Source organism: Mesoplodon bidens, assembly GCF_964165515.1.
Source record: "Mesoplodon bidens genome assembly, chromosome: 14".
Taxonomy (NCBI): Eukaryota; Metazoa; Chordata; class Mammalia; order Artiodactyla; family Ziphiidae; genus Mesoplodon; species Mesoplodon bidens.
This window is the reverse complement of record NC_138170.1, coordinates 63321740-63341546: the sequence shown is the minus strand read 5'-3', so window position 1 is coordinate 63341546 and position 19807 is coordinate 63321740. Positions and strand designations below refer to the sequence as shown.

The following is a 19807-nucleotide window of genomic DNA, read 5'->3' as shown; positions in this document are numbered from 1 at the left end:
GCAGGCAGACTCTCAAACACTGTGCCACCAGGGCAGCCCTGAGTTTTTTTTTTGTTGTTGTTGTTGTTGTTTTTCTTTTTTTATTTTTTGCTTTATAACAAATTTAAATAGTTATACATATACATATGTTCCCATATCCCCTCCCTTTTGCGTCTCCCTCCCACCCTCCCTATCCCACCCCTCCAGGCGGTCACAAAGCACCGAGCTGATCTCCCTGTGCTCTGCGGCTGCTTCCCACTATCTATCTACCTTACGTTTGGTAGTGTATATATGTCCCTGCCGCTCTTTCGCTTTGTCACAGCTTACCCTTCCCCCTCCCCCTATCCTCAAGTCCATTCTCAAGTAGGTCTGTGTCTTTATTCCCGTTTTACCCCTAGGTTCTTCATGACATTTTTTTTTTTAATTCTGTATATATGTGTTAGCATACGGTATTTGTCTTTCTCTTTCTTTCTTTCTTTCTTTCTTTCTTTATTTTTATTTTTGTTTTTAATTTTTTTAATTAGTTTCTGCTTTATAACAAAGTGAGTCAGTCATACATATACATCTGTTCCCACATCCCTTCCCTCATGCATCTCCCTCCCTCCCACCCTCCCCATCCCACCCCTCCAGGCGGTCACAAAGCACCGAGCTGATCTCCCTGTGCTCTGCGGCTGCTTCCCACTATCTATCTACCTTACGTTTGGTAGTGTATATATGTCCATGCCTCTCTTTCACTTTGTCACAGCTTACCCTTCCCCCTCCCCCTATCCTCAAGTCTAGGGAACGGACCTGAGTTTTTTTTTTTTAAGGCAATTTCGTAGGTTGTCTTTTTTTATGTTGTTAATAGACACTAATGATTAATGCCTAGAATTATTAGCAGTTCACGGGAAGTTTTGAAGCGAAGGTAGTCTAATTTTGTTATCCCTGTTTTATTTATTGACTGAAATACTTCCATAAAGAGAAACTTCCTTTCATGCGCTATCATGTCACCCTTTGGAGGTACAGTTTGTATATAGAGCCAGGAAAAATGCTGGGAAGTTTCTGTATTTTAAAATTAAATTTAAAAATTAATTGGTTCACAGGTAGTCTGTAATCATGACCACTTAGTTTCCTTAGTAAATATCTGTATAAGTTCGTGATTTAAAAATATTTCTTATGTTTCTGTTGCAATCATTATGTTTATTGATGCTGAAATTATGCTGTTTGTGGTCAGTAAGATGATGCTTCGTTAGATTCTTTTGGTTTTGTTTTTTGTGAAATACACAACTATATCTTTGTTAGATTTTAATAGAATAGGTGTTCCAAACTATATATCCTGCCTGAGATCTGGAATCAGCCATTATACACAGGGTTTTAACGGTAAAAACTGGGCACTGTATTATGTTTGTTTATTTTTAATAACTTTTTTGGCTTCTCCACCTGCCACATGTGCTTCTTATTTAGGCCTTGCAGGTGACTTAGTTGTTGTTTTAGTTTGTACTGTTTTTGTGAAGTTACATTGGTTTTGAATGGTCAACCCCATCCCTGTCTTTCCAGTATGCCCTATTATTTTTAATTTTTGGTTTTGCAGAATGTGAGGATTTTTAGTAAAACACAAATTGTGTTACAGTAGAAATGCCTCTAGTTTGGAAAGGACAACAAATGTATAGTGATGACGTGTTATTTTATTTGTCATGGGATGAGCTTTAACCTTAGACATAAAATGTTATTGACTCTCTAATGCTTTAGTTATGTTTAATGGGGAACTTTTATTTATATGTTTTGAGGACACGAGGTAGTGAATTGATTTTAAAAAATAATGTCATGTTTTAAAATTTATTCTTTTTGTTTTAATTCTTAGTAAACATTTGCTTCTTCTGAGTTAAAATTTCCCCTTTCTCTTTTCCTCGTAGCATCAATAACTAGCTTTCTCACGGTGTTAGCGTGGTATCCCAATACTTTGCTCCGGACATGGTGCCTTGTGCTTCATAGTCTAACACTCATGACAAACATGCAGCTTAATCGTAAGTCCAAATATTTATTCCTTTAAGTCCCTGACATTTACTTTATTATTCTTGCTATCAGTTTCTTAAAAAAGATTTTTTCAAGAAGTGATATAGCTGTGCAAATGATTAAATTCTTTATTTGAATATGTCTCTTCTGAATTTGTTCTTTTTGTTGTTGTTCTTAACGTATCTTGCCCTTTGTGCTTCTTTACTTTGATTATATACTCTCATCTATCTACAGTTACAAGATCAAATTATATTTTTACCTTCTAAAAACTTTTACGAGTTTTTAAAAATTGATTACTCTTAGAGTACAAAGTCAAGTGTTTAATGTTAGTCTGTGTCTTGTGTTGGTTATTTATTCTTTTTAAAGTAACTTAGCAGTTAAAAATGATTTATTCATTATAATTTTCATGAGCATATATGACTAGGTTCCTTGGTTTATGCTTTTCACATGTAAAACCTACATTCACTGAACCTAATCGCTTCTTCTCAGATTCTAAAGTCCTATTAGTTTCCTACTTTCTTCACCCCACTCCTTTATTTCCCATTTAAGATAGTAAAATTAATTTCTGAACCTTTTAAGAAAGGAACTTCTATTACTTTCTTGGCTTTCTGTATCTCAAAGTCACAAAGATACTCTCATACATTATCTTCTGTAATGCTTACTGGTTTTACTTTTTACATTTAGGTCTAGATTTTATCTGACATTCTTGAGGTTGATGGGAAGTAGGTATCAAAGTTCATATTAGGGAGCAAGGAGTAGCCATTTGTGAATTGAAATCTTCATTCCATCTGTAGGTTATGACAGCAGGTGGGTGGATTTCATCCCCATTCTCTTTGGGCTTAATTTCATTGACTAGAAAGCAGCGTCACATTGATAGACGTATTAATTAAAATCATTGCTGAGAATCAAAATGCTACTTCATTTTTTCATTTGGAATATAATATTTTCCAAATATGGGATTGAAAACATCCCTGTGTGATACTGAAGATAGATTTGACTCAAGGATATTTTATTCACTTCAGAAAACTTGTGCATTGTCTGTGTATCAGTTAACAGTATACAACCTTTATGTAGCTGACCTGCAAAAATGAATAGGTTTTGCTTCAGTTTATCTTCGAAGGCTGTGTTAAAATTTACCTGAAAAATAGATCTTTATTTCTGGAAGGGGGAAATAATTACTAAGAATAGGCTCACCAAAAGGACAGTAAGCATTTAGTTATTTCTTTTCCACTTGACTGTATACTGAATAAGATGCACATTAAACTAGGTATTTTTCACAGCCAAATTAGGAGAGAGGCAGGAGATCTATGGCAGATGAAAATAGAGAATGAGGCTCAGTCAGTGCAGTAGAGATTCAGATCCTCTTAGTAACTCCCAGGAATATGTGAGTTTTCTTTGAAACTAAAAGATGTTTTAAATACTGCATTTCCATTGTTTCTGGGTCCTTTTGTTGAGGACTTTTTTTTTTAATGTTTTATAGCTGGTTCCAGTACTGCCATTGGAACTCAGGAGAGTACTGCCCATCTGCTGGTTTCAGATCCAAACCTGATTCATGTTTTAGTGAAGTTTCTTTCTGGCACCAGTCCACATGGAACAAATCAACACAGTCCACAGGTAATGTGACTTCTGAAAACCAGTGATAGGCCCAGATTACACAGTAAACTTATTTGTAAGGGAAATTTTTAGTACAGCTAAATACGTAAAATTTTCATTGCTAAAGCATTAAATGATGGCCTTTTACGTATCAATGTAATAAAATGTTTTGAATTACATATAATAATAGCTATGCTGAAACTGAATTATAGCAGGTAGTGAGTTTTCTCTTGGAATTTTACTGGATTTTTATGTAGAGATATATTTTTGGTGTTAATTTTACATAATTTGAGAGACATTCTAAACAAATATTTACCTTAATGTTAGGGAAGCATTTAAAAAATAGGGGAATTTACAAATTTTTTTAAATAATGTATATGTTAAATGACCTCTGTTATCAAGATTGACAGGTCACCTAACTTAATTCTTTTATACTATTAAGTATTTTATTTAACAAAAAACAAAAAGATGACATCAATGGACCTAAAGGGTATTACGATTCGTGAAATAAAACAGAGAAAGACAGATGCCATATGAGTTCTCTTATATGTGGAATCTAGAAAACAAAGCAAATGAAGAAACATAACAAAACTGAAATTGAGTCGTAGATACAGGGAACAAACAGCTGGTTGCCAGAATGGGGGATGGGGGTGGGGGAAGGAGGGTGAGGGAAATTGAGAGGTACACATTTCCAGGTACAAAATAAATGAATCACCAGTATAAAATGTACTGTGTGGGGCGTATAGTCAATAATAATGCAATATCTTTATGATGACAGATGGTAACTGGTCTTATTGTGGTGAACATTTTGAAATGTATAGAAATATCAAATCACTGTGTTGTACACCAGGAACTAATATAGTGTTGTAGGTGAATTTTACTTCAAAAACAAACAAACTCATAGAAAAAGAGATCAGATTCGTGATTTCCAGAGGCAGGGGTTGGGGGAATTGGATGAAGGTAGCCAGAAGGCAAAAACTTGTTGAGAGAGTAAATCTTGAGACTTCTTATCATAAAGAAAAAAAAAAATTTTCTTTTATTTTGTATCTATATGAGACAATGGCTGTTCTCTAAACTTACTGTGGTAATCGTTTCATGATGTATTAAGTCAAATCATTATGCTGTACACTTTAAACTTATGCAGTCCTGTATGTCAATTATATCTCAAAACTGAAATGAAAAAAAATATTGCTTTTGTTAATTCAGAAAAAAAGATATATCGGAGCTTATAAACATTTTTAGTCTAACCGCAGATTTCTTTTATATCAGTTTAGCTTTTGTTATATTGTACTGCTTTAAAAAATATCTTTTCTTCATTATATTTCTTTTCACATAAAATATATTTAGTGTTCATAGCATCCTTCCAATGGATGTTATTCAAGATTATCTTGCAAGCTTATCTTTTATTTCTTAGCTATGTGCTTATCTATGTGCTAGGTCTAGGTGCTAGGGATTTAAGTAGTTACCCTGTCCGAGTCTCTGCCTTTCTTGGAGCTTAAGTTCTGTTGGATACATTTAGTCAGTACTCTCATACTGAATAGACTTGAATTTTGTAGATCATCATAAAATAAACCAGACAAGGAAAAAAATGAGAAGGAACAAACTACTTGTAATTAGATTGGGCCAGAGTTTTGATCAGGGCAGAGGCATGTTATCAAGTGATTATTACACATAAAGATTGCATGGGGCCTCCCTGGTGGCGCAGTGGTTGAGAGTCCGCCTGCCGATGCAGGGGATACGGGTTCGTGCCCCGGTCTGGGAGGATCCCATATGCCGCGGAGCGGCTGGGCCCGTGAGCCATGGCCGCTGGGCCTGCGCATCCGGAGCCTGTGCTCCGCAACGGGAGAGGCCGCAGCAGTGAGAGGCCCGCATACCGCAAAAAAAAAAAAAAAAAAAAAAAAAAAAAAAGATTGCATGAATTTGGAATGTGAAGATTCCTGAAATCACTGATTCCAGCTTCTTTATTTTACATATGAGTAAACATGCATTATCTGCATTGCCCACAATTATACAACTAGTTAGTGGTAGAGCCTAGGTGTCAGGGAACATGCCGCTGTATAAAGTAGTGTTTTTTCCTCTCTTTTTTTTTTTTTTTTTAAAGGCAAAGTAAAAGTTACTGAAGGTCAAGCTTTCTTCAGATATTTTGGTTTTGTAGTTTGGTTATGAATGTTATGATTTTTATACTCAGTGTTAGAAATTGTTAACTTTAAAATGGTTTGGAGAATTACATTGCATTTTGTTTTTCCCAAAACTCCTCTAGGGTTTTATGATCATAACATTCCAAAACATACTTCAGGATACTTGGTGTGGTTCTCACTATCATTTTTTTTTCATTGAAGAGATAGAAGTTTGGGAAAGCATATTTTTACCAATTGATACAGGTTCGTTTTTAGCTTTAAGGGTTTTTTTGTAGGGTTTTTTCCCCAATTCACTTGAGTATTTGCTCTGCTAGTCATTAGAAGCATGACCTTTTGTGGATCACTTAACCTGTCTGAGTCTGAGTTCTTTTGTTTTGAAATGGGATAATTAAGAAGATTGTGAAAATCAGTACATAAGTACTTTGTGCTTTTGAAAGCATTATAAAGATATTCTTGTGTAATTCAGGTGAGTCTTTTTCTGTATTGAATTAAATAAAAGTAACATAAGTTATTCTAAACCATAATGAAAAAAAATATTGACATTAGAATCTATAACTTTCTATTTAAAAAAAGTATATCAAGACCTAAAAGCTTAATTGGTTTCCTCCTATCACTGTTAATATTTTTGTTCTTCAAATGAAAGGTTTCACCTGTATGGCTCTTGACTTAACATTTGATGCTTTTTTTTTTTTTTTTAATACAGGGAAAGAGAATTTTTTTTCACATCTTTATACAATGTTGTGTTAGTTTCTGCTATACAACAAAATGAATCAGCTATATGTATACATATATCCCCATATCTCCTCCCTCTTGAGCCTATCCTCCCTCCCTATCCCATCCCTCTAGGTCACCACAAAGCATTGAGTTGATCTCCTTGTGCTATGCAGCAGCTTCCAACTAGCCATCCTTTTTACATTTGGTAGTGTATATATGTCAGTGCTACTCTCTCACTTCGTCCCAGATTCCCCTTCCCCCACCGTGCCCTCAACTCTGTTCTCTACGTCTGCGTCTTTATTCCTGCCCTGCCACTAGGTTCATCAGAACCGCTTTTTTTTGAGGTACGCGGGCCTCTCGCTGTTGTGGCCTCTCTCGTTGTGGAGCACAGGCTCCGGACGCGCAGGCTCAGCGGCCATGGTTCACGGGCCCAGCTGCTCCGCGGCATGTGGGATCTTCCCGGTCCAGGGCACGAACCCGTGTCCCCTGCATCGGCAGGCAGACTCTCAACCACTGCGCCACCAGGGAAGCCCCAGAACCACTTTTTAAAATTCCTTATATGTGCGTTAGCACACGGTATTTGTTCTTCTCTTTCTGACTTACTTTACTCTGTATGACAGATTCTAGGTCCATCCACCTCACTACAAATAACTGTTTCGTTCCTTTTTATGGCTGAGTAATATTCCATTGTATATATGTGCCACATCTTTTTTATCCATTCATCTGTTGATGGACATTTAGGTTGACAAAAGATTAATCTCCAAAATATACAAGCAGCTCATGCAGCTCAATATCACAAAAACAGACAACCCAATCCAAAAATGGGCGGAAGACCTAAGTAGACATTCCTCCAAAGAAGACATACAGATGATACTTTTTAAATGAATAATTCTGTAGATGGGATCAGTAAGCAGTTGTCAACAGAATTTCATTTCTCTTCAGGTTGGTCCAACAGCTACGCAAGCTATGCAAGAATTTCTTACCCGATTACAAGTGCATCTTTCTTCAACATGTCCTCAGATATTCAGTGAATTTTTGCTCAAGCTAATTCATATACTTTCAACAGAAAGGTAAATTTCAAGGTGTTACATATATTCCTGATATAGAAGCAATAGGTAATCCTCCAAATTAATTTTCCCTTAGCATTTGTTGGGAGTTTATCTGGGAACAGATAAGCAGGACAATATTAGGAATTAAGAGGGAAAGGTTTATTGGTATGTTTCCCAGTTGTTTTCAGTTCTTTTCATTATGACTCTCCCAGATCCTGAACTCCTTCTATTGTGAAAGGAATACTGGGTTCATAGATTAGGAATTATAAACCTTCTAGGTCAAATTTACTTCTAGAATACAGGTAGAGAATTAAAGCTACCAGTAACTTTATTTGAAACCTATATTTGATAAAACCCAAAAAAGATATCTTAAAAAAGAAAATTAAATACTAATCTCATACAGAAATCCTAAATAAATTGATTACCAAAGTCAGGCAATAGGTTAAAAAGAATAAACTGTGACTGTGATGGGTTGATTCTTAAAATGCGTGAATGCTTCGATATCATATATTAATGAATCATTTTCGTCATAGTTTAAGACATTTCATAAAATCCAACATTACTTTCTGATAAAACTTTTAATGAAATATAAACAGTATCATCTTAAAGTTATAAAAGACAACATTATGAACAAACCAAACTCTAGTATGTTTGATTATTTTAAAAATTCCCATTAATATCAGGAAGAAATTAAAGGTGCTGTTTGCTATCTTTATTATTTAATTTCGTTGTGGAAGTGCCAGTAAATTTTTAAAAAATTAATGTATGTTAGAAAATGATTAAATTCACTTGTAGATTATATCACTCGTTAAAAATTAGTTCAAAAATATTAGAAATCAGAAAAAGGTATGATTTATAATAGTTACCATAAAATAATAATTTATTCATAAGTTATTTTTCATAGATCAGTAGCAAAATGCCTGAAACCAATATAAAAATTAATGCAAACAATTTATATGGAGTATGCTTTCATAGCTGCAGAAAATTTTATAGTACTATCCTCCTTTGTTTTCTTCCTCCTTTATAACTATTTTAAGACACTAATGTGGTTGTAGTTCAACTTGTCTATAGTGTATACACAGTGAAGCACAGGTGTGGGAAGGAGTAGATTCACAAAACCAAAAGCCTGCTGTTATGATATGCATCTGTGTACTTGGAAAACGTGAACTTGAGGTTTTTGTGTGATATAAATAAAACCAACGAAGAAGCAAAAGCCAGTTACCATGGAGTTCATTTTTCTTTTAACTAGGCTTTTTTAAAAACTGTATGTGAGACCTCTAAATACACTCATTAGGTGTAGACTTTAGTATAGTTCTGTCTATGTAGGGTCTAGCAGTAAAAGGTTTCATATGAAAATTCAATACATTTACTCAAACATTTCCTACAGAAATATCAATCTTGTTTTAGTTTATAACATGCTGTCTTTTTAAAAAATATATTTTTTATATCTTTTTTTACAAGTAAAGGTATTTATAGGTTTACGTGCCTCAAAAACTAATTAGAATTTTTTTTTCGAGCTCCTCTTCCACACCCTTCCACCCTGTACACACCTCATACATTTTCTAGCACATTTTCTTTAATTGGGTCCATAACATTGGCCCAAATATATTCTTAGCTTTTGTTTTCTTTGTATGTTTTTAAGAAAGTGTCTGGTATCCGTATAAATTAGCCTGCAGCTTTTTAGTTCAATTAATACTATAGGTTGAAAAGAAGTACCCAGACTTCATATGAAGAGGGCACTCAGTTTTATCACATAAGTGTTTTGCAGATATATTCTCTTGGTCTGTGGATTATATTTTCATTTTCTTAACAGTATCTTTGAAAAAGCAGCTTTTAATTTTGATGAAATTTTGTCAGCTTTTTCTTTTATTTATTATTATTTTTGTTTCATAACAGTATCCTTGCTTAACCCAAGGTCATAGAGATGATCCTCTATGCTTTCTTCTAGAAATTTTATTGTTTTAGGTTTTACATGTAGGTTATATTGAGTTAAAATTTGCATTTGGGTGTAAGTTCTTTTTTTTCTTTTTTTCTTTTTTTTTGTTGTGGATGATGTCAAATTGTTACTATACCATTTGTTGAAAAACACATCCTTTTTAAATTGAATTCTCTTTCTGCCTTTTTCCAAAACTCAATTGACCATATTTGTTTTGCTCTATTTCTGGACTCTATAGAATTGATGTTTTTGTCTGTTCTTTTCCGATACCACACTGGTTTGGTATTTTTATATTATTTCTTGAGGTCTGGTAGTGTGGATTTTCCAACTTTGTTCTTGTTGTTTTAGAGTTGTTTTGGCTATTCTGCTTTCTTTGCTTTTCCATTGTAAGTTTTAGGATCAGCTTATTGATCCCCCACCACCCCCACAAAAACAAAAACAAATCAAACCAAAAAAACACTTCTGCTCGATTGTGACTGAATAAGTGTCAATCTGTAGATCAATTTGGGAGGAGTTGTAGGTATATTTATAGATACAGATATGGTTATTCATATAGACATAGACACAAAAATATAGTTATACATAGAGTTATATATATATTTGGGATTTTTCTTTGTACAGTCATGTGGTTAGTGAATAATATGTATGTCTTTTTGCTTTTTCTGCACCTACTGAAATGATCATATATTGTTTCTTCTAAAATCTGTAGGTATGATAAATTATATTGATTTTTTTTTTAAGTGTTGATCAGTATGCATTCCCAGGGTATATACTCACTCGGTCATGATGTATTATACTTTTTATATCTTGCTTGTTTAAGTAGTTAATGCTTTGTTGAAGATTTCAAAATCTATGCTTATGAGAGATATTTGCATTTTTAAAAATAATGCCTTTGGTTTTTATGTCAAGATAATCCTGGACTCCTAAAATGAGTGCTTCCTTTTCTGTTTTCTGGGAGAGGTTGTATAAATTGGATTATTACTTATTTAAATATTTGATAGTAATTGCCATTGAGGCAAGCAGGGTCTGGAGTTTTCTTTGTATTAACAGAAAAATGTTTCTGTTTATTTTATAGGTAAAAGATTATTCAGGTTTTCTTTCTTCTTAAGTGAACTTTGGCAGTTTGTGTCTTGAAGGAATTTGTTCATTTTATCTGTGTTGTTGAATTCATTATTTGTAATTTTTAAAATTATGCTTTTAATGTTTATAGTATATAGTTTGATTCATTCTATCATTTCTGATATTGGTAATTTTAATCTATTTATCTTGGTCATTCTTGCTAGAGGTTTATAATATTATTGATATTTTCAAAGAACCAACTTAAAGCTTTGTTGATATTCTTTATTTTTTCATTTCCAATTTCATTAAATTTTGCTCTAATAGTTATTATTTCCTTCTTTCAGTTTTCCTTGTATAAGTGTTTGACAATATGTGTCTCTTAATTGATCTGTTAGACCACTTTACATTTAATGTAGTTATTGATTTAGTGGACTAAAATTTATCACTTTGCCAGTTTTGTTTATTTAATCTAATCTTCGCTTAAAAATTTTTTTTCTTGTCTACTTTTGGATTAAGTAATTTTTATAATGATTTCATTTTGTTTCTAGTATTATTATTTATAACAAAGAAATTTTGATTATAATGTTTCCCTAGCTTTGCAATATACGTCTTTATTTCATCACATTCTGCTTTCATATATTATTATACCTTAGCTCACATATAATGTAAGAACTTTACAGCAGTAAATTTACAGTTTCTTTCTCTCATCTTTTGTGATGTAGGTATCATATGTTTACTTTTACATATGCTGTAAACATAATACATCCCTACAATTTTTGCTTTGGATAATCACATATCTTTTAGACACTGAAGTAAATAGTATTTATGCCTGGAAATGGACAAGCCTCTTCTACTGGGTGATTAGTGTGAGGATTTGAATCACTCTCTTCAAGATTTGACCTGGCTTTGGTTTTATTCTTGCTATGGTTACCTTTTGTGTTTTGTCAGCTTCAAAATGATCTAGTTAGCTTCTGTTTCGATGTGAGTCAGGGTAAAGGGGGTTGTTTCCAATTTTATTGTTCCATCCTTAGCTTTTGTTGTTCCTTATACATTTGTACCACAGAGGGACTCTGTCTCCATGGCTCCATCTCTAGCAGTCAACTGCTGTTGCTTGTTTCTTAATGTTCACTAGACTCCTAGTGATGGCAGGTGTTTTCCGATATTGTGTCCAGCCTCAGTCTTTGGCAGGCCCTCTGTGACTGAACCTCAGGGGAAGGAGCTTTCTCAATAAATTTTTCCTTCTTTTTGTCAGCCAAACTCTGGCTTGTATCTGGCCATTTCTGAGGAGAGCATTTCCTTCTCTCCAGTGGTAGGAAGCAGCTATTGGTATTTGAGGGTTTTTTCACTAGCACCAAATACACGGTGTCTTTTTTAACACCATTTCCCTGATTATCTGACATCAACCTGTGTCCTACAATTCAGTTCTATTCTGCCACTATCCAAAGTTAGCCTCAAATTTACAGTTTTAACTGCTCAGTCGCACAAGACTGCCCTTACTTCAGAGGGCACTTACAAGTCCAAGGTCCCCAGGTTACCCACACTTTTGTATCATTTGATTACAAATTCAGGGGGTCTCACAATCCCCCCCTCAGGTTCAGTAATTTGCTAGAAGAATTCACAGAACTCAGGAAAAACACTTTACTTATTTTACCAGTTTATTATAAAGTATAGCTCAGGAACAGCCAGATGGAATAGATGCACAGGGCAAGGTATGTGTGAGGGATGGTGAGGGAGGGTGCCTGTGAATGGGTATGAGCTCCAAGGGTTCAGTGTTACCACCCTTACATACCTGGGGTTTAACAGCTTGTAAAGTATTTTAGCTGAATTCTTCTTACCCATATGTATATTGCCAGCATCTCGACTTCCCAGATTCTGCGACAGGAAAGCCAATGCTCATATTCTGTCTTCTTGGAGGAGGTGCCTATCTTTCTATGGATTTCAGGCTTTTTGGTACTATTTTGACCTTAGCTCTCTGATGGGTTCAAGAAAAGTTACGACTTTAGAGTTAATTTGGCTTTTTTTATTGTTAAGTTGGGGCCGATGATCTTTCCAGCTTTCTATTTCTTAGGCATAAGTAGAACTTGAGAGCATTCAATTTTGATGCATAAGAATTACTTGATTGAATCTTAATTTTTGAAAATCAAAATCAGTAAGAAATGTTTAAATTAACATTTGAGGTTGTAACAAACCAGAGCTCATTCATTATGAGGAGTGCCTTGTGATATATAATTATTTTAGCCTGTAGCTTCAAAATCATCTCTTTGATTTACTTGTCCTTCAGTTTTCTATTTGGAAGGGAATTCATTTTTTATTTTGTATGATAAAATGGAGGCAAGAACAAGAAGGACTCAGGAAGATCTGGAAACTCTTTGCTACAAAATGAAATAGTGAATACCAGGAGTTTAATTATTGTTTAGCTTTCTTGTATTCTGGTGGTTACTTCTTTCAAAACAATTTAAAATGGATTAATTTTTAATCCTCTCTCTTTTTCTGCAGGGGTGCCTTCCAGACAGGCCAAGGACCTCTTGATGCCCAAGTAAAGCTCTTAGAATTCACTTTGGAGCAGAATTTTGAAGTTGTTTCAGTTAGTACTATTTCTGCTGTGATAGAGTCTGTCACTTTTTTAGTGCACCACTATATCACTTGCTCAGACAAAGTAATGTCTCGAAGTGGCTCAGATAGCTCAGTGGGTGCTCGAGCATGCTTTGGGGGACTCTTTGCCAACCTCATTCGTCCAGGTGATGCAAAAGCAGTTTGTGGTGAAATGACAAGAGACCAACTCATGTTTGATTTGTTAAAACTGGTTAACATTTTAGTACAGCTGCCTCTTTCGGGCAATAGGGAATACAGTGCAAGAGTGTCTGTGAGCACCAATACGACAGACAGTGTTTCAGATGAAGAAAAAGTTTCAGGAGGCAAAGATGGTAATGGAAGCAGTAGTAGTATTCAAGGATCACCTGCATATGTCGCTGACTTAGTGTTAGCCAACCAACAGATAATGAGCCAGATTTTGTCGGCTCTGGGCCTGTGTAATAGCAGTGCCATGGCGATGATAATTGGTACGTATTAATATTAAGAATATTCATCTTATACTTGTTTCTAGTACTATATCTCTTTCCTTTAGCAATGTATGAATTCATTTTCTTTTTACTTTATAATGCAGAGTTACTTTTTTGTAAACTTCTAAGCATGACTGATTTTTATTAGTGAAAACTTTTATAGAGTGGCTTCCATCAGTTGAAAATTTTTAAGTGTGAATTTTTTAAAAATTGGAAAATACTAACAAAATAACTTGTAGTGAATTAAGAAAAAAAAATCAGTCTTGTAAGTTAGGTACCATAATTTATAGTCATGTACCGCTAACATTTTAAAGATGAAGAATTTCACATCAGATTTCGTATTAGGGAATGAGTAAGATTTATTTATTCACAGTTTTTTAAAAAGTGAAGTATAAAATTTTGTTCAAGTTTAACAGTTTCTATGACACATATATCAATGTAAAATTTATATATTGTTGCTTTACTTTTCTACCTATTTGAAAGCTAATATACTATGTTAATTTTTTAAACTAATTAAACTTCTGTAAATTGTGACAAAATCCATTCTTGATATATTTTTGATTATTAGTATTTCTTTTTTCATGTAAGGGAAACAACCATATCTTTTTGATTAAAAGTTTTGAAGTTTAGTTACATAATAGTATCCCTTATTTTTCTCTCCTTTTCTTTTTGGTATGTATAATGATGTTCCTCAGTCATGTAATAGAGCAACTTTATTGTTACCAACAACAGAGGTATCTCCTATAAAAGATACCAAAAAACGTCCTCTACTAAATGTTATGATAGATATTTTAATTTCTAGATATGTGTATATGTATACACACACACAGCTGTTATGTACCATCCTTCAGTGGTTTTGGGGGAAAATGGCTTTTAAGACTCTCTATTTTAATTATTATGGTTTTTAAGGATATGCTTTTTAAAAATGTGTCATCTTTTTATTTAAACTAGGGGCAAGTGGATTACATCTCACCAAACATGAAAACTTTCATGGTGGGTTAGATGCCATATCAGTTGGGGATGGATTATTTACCATACTGACAACACTTAGTAAAAAAGCTTCTACAGTTCACATGATGCTGCAGCCAATTTTAACCTATATGGCCTGTGGATATATGGGCAGACAGGTAAGTTCAATCCAGCAACAACTGCAGTAATTTAAGTAGTTACTAGCAATGGGAGCAGAGAATTATTTGTAAGACAGAGACAGAGTATTCTAGTTATATGTTGGAAAATGAACGGAGTCAGCAGGTGAGAACTATAGATTACTAGTAAAAGTTGAAGAGGAAAGTTTCCTTGAAACTGTCAAAGATGACTACAGTGATGTAAGAATAAAATGTTTAACATATTTCTAAATTTTAGATTTTCTTTCCATTGTCTTAAGAAGTAGTTCTTTCCTTTCCCCTAACCATAGCGTAGTTGAAAACCAACATGTTCTTCATAGATGTTACATATGAAAATTTAATATGAGTATTTTTTTTCAAGCTTAAGTTACGTATTTAGTTTCCTTTCAGTTCAAAGGGGTTAGGGTAATTTTAAAAGAGAAATAGGTTAGAATGTTACTACTCTTTAAATTTCCTTTTTAAAAAATGAGATTTTAAGAGCCAGTGTGATTATTTTAATTTCCAGTCCATTTACCATTTTTTTCAAAAGCAGATTTTAAAACAATTTCTTAAGGAATCTTCTATATGTCAGTGTATAATTATCATTTTCATAAATATACATTGCATGTGTGTATATATTTCCCCATTGGAAGATACAAAGATATTTGAGAAGGATACATTTTTAAATGATGAAAGTACTGTCTACTTGAAAACAAAATCGATGCACATTAATTTAAGGTAGAAAATGGTAATAGTAGGTAAACACAGATGCAAAAAATGCTGAGTTCAGAGAGGAGACTGTTCACTTCCTTTTTGATTCAGGTTAAGATTTCCTAAATATTTTGGCAGACATTTTGTATTTAGTGATTTAGGTTAAGGTTGCCATTTTATAATAATTAACTGTAAAAGAATATTGCATTCAATAAGAAATTTAGTTGTCCTAATTCACAGGAAATTAATAATCACCTTTTAAAAATTACAGTATACATGTATGGTTTTTTTTTAGGGCTCTCTCGCTACTTGCCAGTTATCTGAACCATTATTGTGGTTCATTTTGAGAGTACTGGATACTAGTGATGCCTTGAAAGCATTCCACGATATGGGTAAGACAAAGTTACAAAACTGTCATTTAAGTGTAATCATTCGATAGTAAATTATGTTTTTATTTTTGTAGTCTTCTGTGAAAGTTGACTCAATGTCAAATCATCTATGTTAAGATAATTTTCATTTAGTATTGTCTTTAAATTTAGGTGGTGTTCAGCTCATTTGCAACAATATGGTTACTAGTACAAGGGCTATTGTAAACACTGCAAGAAGTATGGTATCAACTATTATGAAATTTCTTGACTCTGGTCCGAATAAAGCTGTTGACAGCACTTTGAAAACACGAATACTAGCTTCTGAGCCTGACAATGCAGAAGGGATCCATAACTTTGCACCCCTGGGTAAGAAAAGAGTTATTTCATCTTATGGGTATGAATTTAAGAAGTAGTTAATTGGCTGGTATGAAGCAAAAATAGTTGTCATAGTAAGTTGATTGTGTTAACAGTATCACCATTTCAATTACAAGCCATTGATTTTAAAGGTAATAGTTTTCCAAACATTCTACTGATTAGAAGGAAGTTTTTAATTATTCTTTAGTAGTAAAATTTGTTTTTATTTCTGAGTTTAAATAGAACACAATTTATGAAACTAAATAGTAGATTCTTATGTCAGTTTTCATTGTAAACGTTAGTTTTAAAGGACTTGTTCCTTCTTATTTTGAGTGGTACTTTTTTTTATAAGAAGTTTCAGATTTATATAGTTATTCTTTTTTTCCATTCTACATAGTTTCTTTTTATATTTTTCTTTTCATATTTCTAACTCATGAATATTGACAATTTAGAATAAAGGTGATTATTTTCACGTTGAAGCCTGTATTGGACATTGTTTTTTACTTAAATCATTTGAGAATTACTGTGCTAGATTTGTTGTTGCTAGTTTAGTTTTCATTTGACATGTTAGTACATAGAAATTAGGCAGCAGTTAACAGTGAATTTGTCGCCTTGCCAGTTGACTGGATGTCCTGAGGTTTTGTGAATACTGTAACAAATTATGCTAAATGTACTAAGTACATTCATAGTATTAAGTGTTCATGTTGTTAGCTAATTTTTCTAGTGTAATTATTATGGTTTGAATAGTTCTTGATGCCTTATTGGGTTTCTTTTGCAAGTTTTAATTTTATTTAAAATACTTCTGTAGGTACAATCACATCTAGCAGTCCTACTGCCCAACCAGCTGAGGTGCTTTTGCAGGCCACGCCACCCCACAGAAGAGCTCGCTCTGCTGCTTGGTCCTACATCTTTCTGCCAGAGGAGGCTTGGTGCGACCTTACCATTCACCTTCCTGCAGCAGTGCTTCTTAAAGAGATACATATCCAACCTCACCTTGCATCTCTTGCAAGTGAGTAATATTTTTTGTAAAGATCCATCATGAAAATAAACTATAATTTAGAAGCATTTAAAAAATGAGAAAAATACTCAGCAAACAGTGATTAACTTAGATACAATTTCCAGATCGCTTAATTTTGAACAGTTTTAATATAATATTTAACACTACCACCAAATCATTTCCCATCGAATGAACTGACATGCCTATTCCCCTGAAACAAATAGAGTGTGTGATGAAATTTAAACAAACATATTCTAGTTATATATTATTTTGCCTTTCCTCTTCCCTCAAATTTATGAAGCTATCTATATAGCATTAAGATAAAATGAGTTAGTTTATACAGCTGTAGACAGCAGTCTTAGTTTTTCTAGGCTGGTCCTCAGTCCTAGCTCTGTAACGTGAAATTAGCATAGATTCCCCTTCCCATTGTAAGGTAACTACATCTGCAAAGAATTTTTTATCTTAATACTTCGAGTGTGATATTTTGAATATTTATGATCTTTAGATTTTTAATATTTTGAGTATCACTCATGTGATGCATTTTCATTGAATACATTTTGTTGTAATTTTGCAACGTTAAATAATTGAAAAGAATTTTTAGAAAACAAGTTGTACATTAAAAGGAGCAGGAACTCCTTCAGGTATTCATGAAGGAATATGAAGTACTATTTTACGTTTATGATGGTCCCCAAATTCTTTCAATATAAATATAATAATTTGTACAAAATTGTTGAAGTTGTCACAGTCATTTATCTTCATTGATTGATTCTCATTACTATCATATGTCACTCAGTAACTTAATGAAGAACTATAGGGAATTTTGTAGACCCCTGGCATATTTGGAAGAATCAATTTTTCCACTTATTTGCAAGATTAGATTATTATACTCTAATACAGTTGTGGAATCCACACATTAGATAAAAATAGATATAATGAATAAAATGGCAGAAGAAAGATAGACTAATGCACAGTGTTTTAGCAGGTCAAAAATAACTATATTACATGGCAAAATATAAGTCAGTGTAAGACTTAGGGGATAATCTAAGATGAGGAAGAAGCTCCTTTTTTCTTTTTTTTTTTGCTGTACGTGGGCCTCTCACTGCTGTGGCCTCTCCCGTTGCGGAGCACAGGCTCCGGACACACAGGCTCCGCGGCCATGGCTCGCGGGCCCAGCCGCTCCGCGGCATGTGGGATCCTCCGGGATAGGGGCACGAACTCATGTCCCCTGCATCGGCAGGCGGACTCTCAACCACTGCGCCACCAGGGAAGCCCAGAAGCTCCTTTTATTCAGAAGGAGAAAGTGGTTCGTGTGAATGGTGGCTTTGGAATGTAGCTAGAATTTGCACATAGGAATTGGGACAGGAAGGATGTTACAATGGAGAACTCTGTACATTATGAAAAATCAGTGGGTTAGGTGTTCTCCAATACAAGTGTGCTTAATAATTTTGGTTTTGGATTGGAGCAGAAACTGAAGATATAGTGTGTTCCAGTGGAAATAACATAGCCTTTAGAATCAAACATGGGCTTGAATATAAAATGTGCCCTTTGTTCATTTGGGGGTTTGGATTATTTAATCTCTTTGTCAGTTTGTATTGACAGATTCAAAGAGATTAAATAATGTGTATAATACTTATCTCAAAAGGTAAGATTAAATTTAAAAATTGATGTGACTTGTCTAGTTCTCAGTGTAAACCAGGAGTGTAATTGGCATATAATAAAAGTTACTTCCTAATTTTACAGTTGAAATTAAAGTCAAAGTTCAAAGGTTGTTTTAGTTGATAGATAAATTTATTAAATGGGCTTCCATGTTTGTGAGGAAGAAATTTTCCCATAACAGCTGCCAGTTATTACTTCATTGAGCCTCCTTAAATTTTAGCAGGAAATGGTTTTATTTTTAAGTATTCTGGATGTTTGTTTAAATTTTGAAAGGCAAAAACAGATTAGAGGCAAAAGCAATTTCTAAACTCAACTGTGTTTAAAATCATAGCAATATGGTAGTAGTGAAATAATGAGTTTGTGAAAAAGTACTTTTTAAGTTACATTCTTCCCAAATTATTTACAACAGTAAACCATAGCATATTAATCACCATATTGTTGGTGATAATTCTGAGTAAAGTAGAAATAATAGAGTAAGTAATTGCCTATTTTTGTTTTCTTGGAGCGAATTAAGTACATGTGGATTGCATATCTTCAGTTACTCTTTTTTTTAGGTTAATGTTAGAATTTTTTAAATACAATTTTTATTATACTGTGAATTTCATATAATAGCTGTAAAATCAATTACGGTGAAAGTCAGTGACAAAGTATGACTTGGTGTATACATTTTCTTTTTATGAGTTCATAATGAATATAACTGAAAGCTGCTGTTTTACTGGGATTGCCACTAAAATATGAACTCTAGTTTACTTTTCCTTTAGTAATTGTTCAATTTTCTCTTCCTGTAGCCTGCCCATCCTCAGTGTCTGTTGAAGTAAGTGCAGATGGGGTAAATATGCTACCATTATCCACTCCTGTTGTCACAAGTGGTCTCACCTACATAAAAATTCAGCTTGTAAAAGCTGAAGTGGCTTCTGCTGTCTGCCTTAGACTTCATCGTCCACGAGATGCCAGCACATTAGGCCTTTCACAGATTAAATTACTGGGCCTCACTGCTTTTGGTACCACTTCTTCAGCAACAGTTAATAATCCTTTTCTTCCATCTGAAGATCAGGTATCCAAAACAAGGTATGTGGTTTCTCATTATTAAGAAAAGCCT

At 33.7% G+C, this 19807-nt stretch overlaps 1 protein-coding gene across 1 annotated transcript in view; it reads left to right on the top strand.

Annotated features, from left to right (window-relative positions):
• The window catches only part of BIRC6 (baculoviral IAP repeat containing 6), a 238718-nt gene that overhangs the window by 121178 nt on the left and 97733 nt on the right, over window positions 1-19807 (top strand). Inside the window, 9 exon segments of the mRNA XM_081254965.1 lie at window positions 1872-1982; window positions 3452-3585; window positions 7359-7486; window positions 12957-13519; window positions 14471-14646; window positions 15629-15725; window positions 15873-16067; window positions 16864-17064; window positions 19497-19776. Of these exon segments, the coding sequence (XP_081111091.1) occupies window positions 1872-1982; window positions 3452-3585; window positions 7359-7486; window positions 12957-13519; window positions 14471-14646; window positions 15629-15725; window positions 15873-16067; window positions 16864-17064; window positions 19497-19776 (1885 nt within the window).